Source organism: Rutidosis leptorrhynchoides, chromosome 3, assembly GCF_046630445.1.
Source record: "Rutidosis leptorrhynchoides isolate AG116_Rl617_1_P2 chromosome 3, CSIRO_AGI_Rlap_v1, whole genome shotgun sequence".
Taxonomy (NCBI): Eukaryota; Viridiplantae; Streptophyta; class Magnoliopsida; order Asterales; family Asteraceae; genus Rutidosis; species Rutidosis leptorrhynchoides.
The window spans coordinates 12,919,181-12,927,481 of NC_092335.1; the positions used below are offsets into that span (position 1 = coordinate 12,919,181).

Consider the following 8,301-nt stretch of genomic DNA (forward strand, 5'->3'; position numbering starts at 1 on the left):
ATAGAATGTAGTTTCACGTACTTGTGTCTATTTTGTAAATCATTTATAAAACCTGCATGTATTCTCATCCCAAAAATATTAGATTTTAAAAGTGGGACTATAACTCACTTTCACAGATTTTTACTTCATCGAGAAGTAAGACTTGGCCACTGTTGATTCACGAACCTATAACAATATATACATATATATTAAAGTATGTTCAAAATATATTTACAACACTTTTAATATATTTTGATGTTTTAAGTTTATTAAGTCAGCTGTCCTCGTTAGTAACCTACAACTAGTTGTCCACAGTTAGATGTACAGAAATAAATCGATAAATATTATCTTGAATCAATCCACGACCCAGTGTATACGTATCTCAGTATTGATCACAACTCAAACTATATATATTTTGGAATCAACCTCAACCCTGTATAGCTAACTCCAACATTCACATATAGAGTGTCTATGGTTGTTCCGAAATATATATAGATGTGTCGATATGATAGGTCGAAACATTGTATACGTGTCTATGGTATCTCAAGATTACATAATATATAATACAAGTTGATTAAGTTATGGTTGGAATAGATTTGTTACCAATTTTCACGTAGCTAAAATGAGAAAAATTATCCAATCTTGTTTTACCCATAACTTCTTCATTTTAAATCCGTTTTGAGTGAATCAAATTGCTATGGTTTCATATTGAACTCTATTTTATGAATCTAAACAGAAAAAGTATAGGTTTATAGTCGGAAAAATAAGTTACAAGTCATTTTTGTAAAGGTAGTCATTTCAGTCGAAAGAACGACGTCTAGATGACCATTTTAGAAAACATACTTCCACTTTGAGTTTAACCATAATTTTTGGATATAGTTTCATGTTCATAATAAAAATCATTTTCTTAGAATAACAACTTTTAAATCAAAGTTTATCATAGTTTTTAATTAACTAACCCAAAACAGCCCGCGGTGTTACTACGACGGCGTAAATCCGGTTTTACGGTGTTTTTCGTGTTTCCAGGTTTTAAATCATTAAGTTAGCATATCATATAGATATAGAACATGTGTTTAGTTAATTTTAAAAGTCAAGTTAGAAGGATTAACTTTTGTTTGCGAACAAGTTTAGAATTAACTAAACTATGTTCTAGTGATTACGAGTTTAAACCTTCGAATAAGATAGTTTTATATATATGAATCGAATGATGTTATGAACATCATTACTACCTCAAGTTTAGTAGGTAAACCTACTGGAAGTGACAAGAAATGATCTAGCTTCAAAGGATCTTGGATGGCTTGAAAGTTCTTGAAGTAGGATCATGACACAAAAACAAGTTCAAGTAAGATTTTTACTCGAATTAAGATAGTTTATAGTTATAGAAATTGAATCAAAGTTTGAATATGAATATTACCTTGAATAAGAAAGATAACCTACTGTATATAACAAAGGTTTCTTGATCTTAGATGATTACTTGGAATGGATTAGAAAGCTTGGAAGTAAATTAGTAAACTTGAAGGGATTTTTGAAGTGTTCTTCCTATGATGATTATAGCTTGATTCTTGAAGTGATTTTTGATGAAGATGATGATTAACTACTGGAAAAATACGTTCATAATAGTGTGGGTGTGTTGAGAGAGAATTAGAAAGAGAATTGGAAGTGAAATGGAGTGAATGATGAGTGGTAATTGGTGAGTGGTGAGTGGGGTTAAAAGGAGTTCTAGTTAGTTGACTAGCTCATGGTAGAAGTTAAAATTGATTAGTCATACATGACATAATCAAGAGTGGAATCCCATGCTAGTTCCTATTGGTATATACCCATAGTAAGTACGTTTTGAAGCTATGTATAATACGGGTAAGAATACGACTAGAATTCTTGATGAAAGAAAAGAATGAGAAAGTAACTGTAACCATTTTCGTTAAGTATGAGTGTTTTGATATATGTCTTGAAGTCTTCCAAAAGTATTTTAATACATCTAAATACACTACATGTATATACATTTTAACTGAGTCGTTAAATCATCGTTAGTCGTTACATGTAAGTGTTGTTTTGAAACCTTTAAGTTAACGATCTCAATTAATGTTGTTAACCCATTGTTTATTATATCTAATGAGATGTTAAATTATTATATTATCATGATATTATGATATATTAATATATCTTAATATGATATATATACATTTAAATGTCGTTACAACGATAATCGTTACTTATATGTCTCGTTTCGAAATCCTTAAGTTAGTAGTCTTGTTTATATGTATATAACTCATTGTTAATATAATTATGGAGATACTTACTTATCATAATCTCATGTTAACCATATGTATATCCATATATATATCGTCATGTCGTTTTTACAAGTTTTAACGTTCGTGAATCGCCGGTCAACTTGGGTGGTCAATTGTCTATATGAAACATATTTCAATTAATCAAGTCTTAACAAGTTTGATTGCTTAACATGTTGGAAACATTTAATTATGTAAATATCAATCTCAATTAATATATATAAATATGGAAAAGTTCGGGTCACTACACTGTCCGTGACCAGGCAACGAGTACAAAATTTTGTGCGACCTATGCACGCGAGTAATTCTTTTATAAATATTCGTCTGTCACGGACACAAATACTCGAGGATCACGGATTTTATTCCGCATTGCCATCCCTAGTTATTTCTGTTATGTATTCAAGTAGATTGTGCTGTTTACATTGTCAAGTAAACTTGCCGAAGTTTGTATTAATTTTACTCAATTTGATTATTCGGGTCTATCTATTCTAAATTTAGTTTTTTGTTAAAAAAAAAAATTGATACTCAAATATTTAATATTTACGGTGTGATAATTCTAATTTAATAAAAAACAATAAAATTAACTGCCCGTACCTCAAAGTCTCACCTTCTGGGCAACTTCCTAATCTCCACCCGCCAAAACACTCATAAACACACATTTACAATTATTATTCGAATTCCAAAACCAAAAACTTTAATAAATTTTCTACGCAATATTGTTCGTTAATTTCTATCTACTCGTACATACTCCTTCACTACGAATATACTAATTCTAAATTCAAGCCCCCCTATGTTATACGGTGGATACAGAAACCTCCATTTTTCATCTTAAACCTTTCTTTCATTCTTTAAATAAAAAATAAATTAATCGGTACGTTTATGGTTTTAAGCTTTCTAGTTTCTTATTTCGCTTCTCTTTCATGTCGGTAAAGTAATCGAAAAAAATATTTGTAGATTTATATACATGTATGTATATATCTGTTTTTAGAAACGCGTTTTTGGACTATTATTTGATTTGGTCCATATTAGTTCCAAAACAACTGTAAAATACAAATTTATTTAGTTTTATCTGCAACAACTTTATGATATTAACTCGGTTTGGTACAATTCGGTGTTTGATTTAATTTATTCTTTATTTTTTTTTATTTGCTCCAGCGGTGCTGAATTGAACTGAGTCAACTCGGTTGGTTAATCGGAGATTGATTCCTTAGAATTACCTGTTGATTGATTGAATTTGATTATAAGGTGGATTCGATAAAATGATTGACAGTAATCGGTTACTGAGTTTGACGTTGATCATCTGTTTACTGTATCAGAATTTGAATTTATGTTTCTCTATTAATGATGATGAAGGTATTGAAATCCACCTCTAAACTTTAATTTTGCATTTTCTTCATATGATTTTAAAGTTAATTTTGTGATGTATTTATATTTTGTATGTATCAGCAGTGAATGATGTTGCAGTTGCTAATCCATCTTCATGGTTTGGTGTAGACTGTTTCAAGGGACTTGCTGCGTCCTTGTAAGTAATTAGTCTCATTTTCGCATATACGTTATATGAATTTTGATTCTGAACATATGTTTATCTGTTTATTGCTTATTTTTACGTGTGATAAACTAAATCCAAATACTCCATTAATAACTGCAAATCTGCTTATTATAGAGTCGATCTAAGCGTTACTAGGTCAGTTTTGTAGCTTTTAAATTCATCCGAATTGCTGCCTACGTTGGAATATTGGATGAACTATAACATTGACTTTTTTTTTTTTTTTTTTGAAATATTTGACAATAGCTGGTTTAGTACTTTTTCAGGAATATTGGTCAAACCAGAACTAAGTCCCACCGGAAACTGTTAGATGAGAATATTCCAGTTCTACCTCCTTTTCCATTTCAACCATTGATATCACCATCTCCATCTGAATTATCACCAATAGGTTCACCGGTGACATCACCATCACCGTCACCATCTCCATCTCCTTCCCCTCAACCGCCAGCCCTGCCAAATCTAACTTTAGCTCCTGCTCCTTCGACCATCTTTCAGCCACCACCTTCTATTGTTACCCCAACATCTGGTAATTCAAAACATTCGAACAAGCATATTACTTTAATTATTATATCTGCTACGATTGGAGGCTTTGCTTTAATTGGAATTATAGCACTATTGGTACTGCGAGGTGGTAAAGTGGCTACTGTTAGACCATGGGCCACTGGATTAAGTGGTCAATTGCAGAAAGCATTTGTTACAGGTAAAATTTAAAATCTGAGCCACTTTTACAACTAATTATATATTTATATTTATATTTGTTACTTATTTGTAAAAAATATGTATGTTAGGGGTACCGAAGTTAAAAAGGTCGGAGCTTGAGGCAGCTTGTGAAGATTTTAGTAATGTAATTGGTTCAACTTCATTCGGGACTGTATATAAAGGGACACTGTCGAGTGGGGTTGAAATCGCTGTTGCTTCTGCAGCTGCACCTTCAGTTAAAGATTGGTCAAAGCATCTCGAAGGCCAATTTAGGAAGAGGGTATCTTTCTTATCAAGTTTTGTTTCCTTTTTGTATCTTGAGTTTCTTGTTTCTTAACTCTTTATGTTACAATATGATCTCAGATTGACATGTTGTCGAAAGTGAACCACAAGAATTTTGTGAATCTTCTTGGTTACTGCGAGGAAGACGTGCCTTTTACCAGAATGATAGCGTTTGAATATGCTCCTAACGGAACACTCTACGAGCATTTACACAGTAAGTATTACTATAACACTATTAATTTATTTAGTTATGGTTTATGGTTTTGGTTGTTCACATTTAGTTAACTTTTAGTGAATTTATTGAAAATTTGTCAACTTTGCAGTACAAGAAGCTGAGCATTTGGACTGGGGAATGAGGATGAGAATTGCGATGGGAATGGCGTACTGTCTCGACCACATGCACCAATTGACACCACCGATAGCCCACAAAAACCTCAACTCGTCATCAGTAAACCTAACCGAAGACTACGCATCCAAAATATCAGATTTTGGACTATGCGATGATTCATCTACCGCGAACACAGAACAAACCCCTGAAAGCAACGTTTACAGTTTTGGTGTGATATTATTCGAGATAATAACTGGTGAAATTCCGTATGCTGGAGGTGACACGGTTGACGATTGGGTAATAGACTTTTTGAGTGGAGAAAAACCAATGACTGAATTGGTGGACCCCACGTTAGATTCATTCGATGCAGATCAAGTTGAAGCTATTGGTAAATTGATAAGATCGTGCGTTATTTCGGAACCTATAAGAAGGCCGAAAATGAGAGAGGTTACTTCCAGATTAAAAGAGATAACAAGAATAGCACAAGATGGAGCTACACCAAAAATTTCACCACTTTGGTGGGCAGAACTTGAAATATTGTCAAGTGAAGCAACATAATTATCGTAAGTATTTTTACTTGTTTTTCGTCGTAAAACTAATGGAACTTAAGACATATACATATATATACACGTGTATATATATATGGTAGATGTACATACACAGATAGAAGAGGTTGTTGTTGGGAGAGTTGTTTGATTTTGGAAGTTGGGTGTGCAAGTTTTTTCAGGAGAAAATAAAAAAAAAAAAAAAAAAAAAAATATCTCCTGCCGTAATTTCATTATTTTGGTTTCAGGTATTCTCATTACTAACTCTTTATCACACATCAGTTCTCCTGTGTTATATGACTGTGACAACCTAAAACGCCCCTTATGGGGCGTTCATGAGCTCACAAATAAAGCGTGTTGAAGTAATTACAGTTAGGTATTATTTTCATATATTTACAGATCAGAAATTCAGAATACAGACTGTTTGGGGTCTAAAGAAGTTGGTATATGTTTTGTTTTTAATAAAGATTTAAGCATTTTAAAATAGGGAATTATTTTATAACAATAACATCATATAATAATATAATACTATATGGTGAGTAGTTGAAATCTGGATGGTTGTTGCTTGAATGCTTTCATTTCATTTTTTAAATTTTAATAAACAACGTGTGGAAACCGGCAGCAGGCCCGTGGGTTACGTGGTCCTTTTTGGTTGGCACGTAAAATACAGCTGAAAAAAGTCAACAACTTTGGCCTTCAATAAGTCTTTCATTAATTTATCTGTAAATGGTGTCCACGGAAATAATTAAATTATAGTAATGGTTTATTTTTCCTTTTGTTTTTATTATTATTAGATTAGATTAGATGTTCTTTCTTTATTAAAAAAAACTTACAATGTGATTTTAAAATAGAGTTTTAATAATACAAATATTACCTTAAAATAAATAAATGAGGTTTCATTTATTCAGTGTATTTGAAACGAGTGAACATATTTATTAAGATTAAGATATGCATTATTTAATTTGGTTATTTATTTTCAACCGTTACTTTGGTCTTCTCAAAATGTGCTATTCTTGAAGTTTGAACGTTAAACCTTTTATATTGAGAACTTTAAACCTTTTATAATGAAGTCTCAACATCAACTAGTAAGTTTTGTGATAGTTAAATGGTTCTCAAATTGTGTTATCATCGAGGTATGAACTTTAAACTTCTTATAAGGGTGCTCCCATCGGTGGTTTCTTCACCTGTGTCCTCGTCGCCGCCCTGCACAACCCCGATGGCACCACCCCGCCTATGATGCCGCCTTGCTCTGCTGCCCTCCTTTGTTTCTTTCTCTGGCAGATTTGAGGACGAGTAGTATATATGTATATTGAGTGGTACTTTTTGTTTTTTTACTTGTACATTTAATTAATTAAATATTGTAGTACACTACGGCTCAATTTTTATGAGGGAGTATTTCATTGTTGGTAGTGTTTAGTTCTGGATAGTCCCGAGAGGAAAGTGATGATGTGGTGATGATATTCTAACGACCCGTTCTAATCCATCTGGACGAATACATTACATTTGGTTGCATCGCGAGGTACTTGACCTATATATGATACATTTTACAAACATTGCATTCGTTTTTAAAAGACAAACTTTCATTACATCGACAGTTGACAGCATGCATACCATTTCATAATATAACCAACTATAATTGACTTAGTAATAATCTTGATGAACTCGACGACTCGAATGCAACGTCTTTTGAAATATGTCATGAATGACTCCAAATAATATCTCTAATATGAGCAAATACACAGCGGAAGATTTCTTTCATACCTGAGAATAAACATGCTTTCAAGTGTCAACCAAAAGGTTGGTGAGTTCATTAGTTTATCATAAACATTCATTTCCATCATTTTAATAGACCACAAGATTTTCATTTCTCATAAATATACGTCCCATGCATAGAGACAAAAATCATTCATATGGATTGAACACCTGGTAACCGACATTAACAAGATGCATATAGAATATCCCCATCATTCCGGGACACCCATCGGACATGATAATTTCGAAGTACTAAAGCATTCCAAATTCCAGAATGGGGCTTGTTGGGCCCGATAAATCTATCTTTAGGATTCGCGTTAATTAGGGGGTCTGTTCCCTAATTCTTAGGCTACCAAGCTAAAAGGGGCATATTCGGCTTCGATCCATTCAACCATATAATGTAATTTCAATTACTTGTGTCTATTTCGTAAAACAGTTATAAAAATAACGCATGTATTCTCAGTCCCAAAAATATATATTGCAAAAGCATTTAAAAAGGGAGCAAATGAAACTCACCACACTGTATTTTGTAGTAAAAATACATATTACGATATTGAACAATGCAGGGTTGGCCTCGGATTCACGAACCTATATCATTTGTATATATATTAATACACATAATGGAATCACATGATTTCCTTTATTAGAATGTATTAATTTTTATATTTTTTAGTTATATAGAATTTATACTAAACTCCATTAAAACAAATACTTATATTATATTTTAAATTATATGTTATATGTTCTTATGTAGTATATATACTTAAAATGATTAATATCTATATATTTAGTTATATTAATATATCTATACATATATGATTAGTATTATATTCAAAATTATTAGTTTGTTATATATAAGTATTAATATACATAGTGTTAATATAT

General features: G+C 31.9%; 1 protein-coding gene across 4 annotated transcripts; it reads left to right on the plus strand.

The window, feature by feature from the left end:
• The first annotated feature begins 3,118 nt into the window (after window positions 1-3,118).
• Window positions 3,119-5,915, plus strand: LOC139895753 (probable inactive receptor-like protein kinase At3g56050). 4 transcript variants are annotated; one of them, XM_071878287.1, is made up of 7 exons: window positions 3,119-3,135; window positions 3,420-3,617; window positions 3,711-3,786; window positions 4,077-4,510; window positions 4,599-4,789; window positions 4,873-5,005; window positions 5,115-5,915. In XM_071878287.1, the coding sequence occupies exons 2-7, from the start codon at window positions 3,524-3,526 to the stop codon at window positions 5,675-5,677; spliced, it is 1,491 nt and encodes a 496-aa protein (XP_071734388.1). In that variant the 5' UTR covers window positions 3,119-3,135; window positions 3,420-3,523; the 3' UTR covers window positions 5,678-5,915. The 4 variants fall into 4 exon arrangements, with proteins under 4 accessions (XP_071734388.1, XP_071734389.1, XP_071734391.1 ...); XM_071878288.1 differs by having other exon boundaries at window positions 3,714-3,786; XM_071878290.1 differs by lacking the exon at window positions 3,119-3,135 and having other exon boundaries at window positions 3,292-3,617; window positions 4,066-4,510.
• Window positions 5,916-8,301: the final 2,386 nt, after the last annotated feature.

What these genes read in the sequence shown, in the direction of transcription:
- LOC139895753 (XM_071878287.1), top strand. Translation starts at nt 3,524, where the DNA reads ATGATTGACAGTAATCGGTTACTGAGTTTGACGTTGATCATCTGTTTA. An exon ending in CTCTATTAATGATGATGAAG is followed by an intron (nt 3,618 to 3,710) that starts GTATTGAAATCC and finishes TGTATGTATCAG; the next exon opens with CAGTGAATGATGTTGCAGTT. An exon ending in ACTCTACGAGCATTTACACA is followed by an intron (nt 5,006 to 5,114) that starts GTAAGTATTACT and finishes TCAACTTTGCAG; the next exon opens with TACAAGAAGCTGAGCATTTG.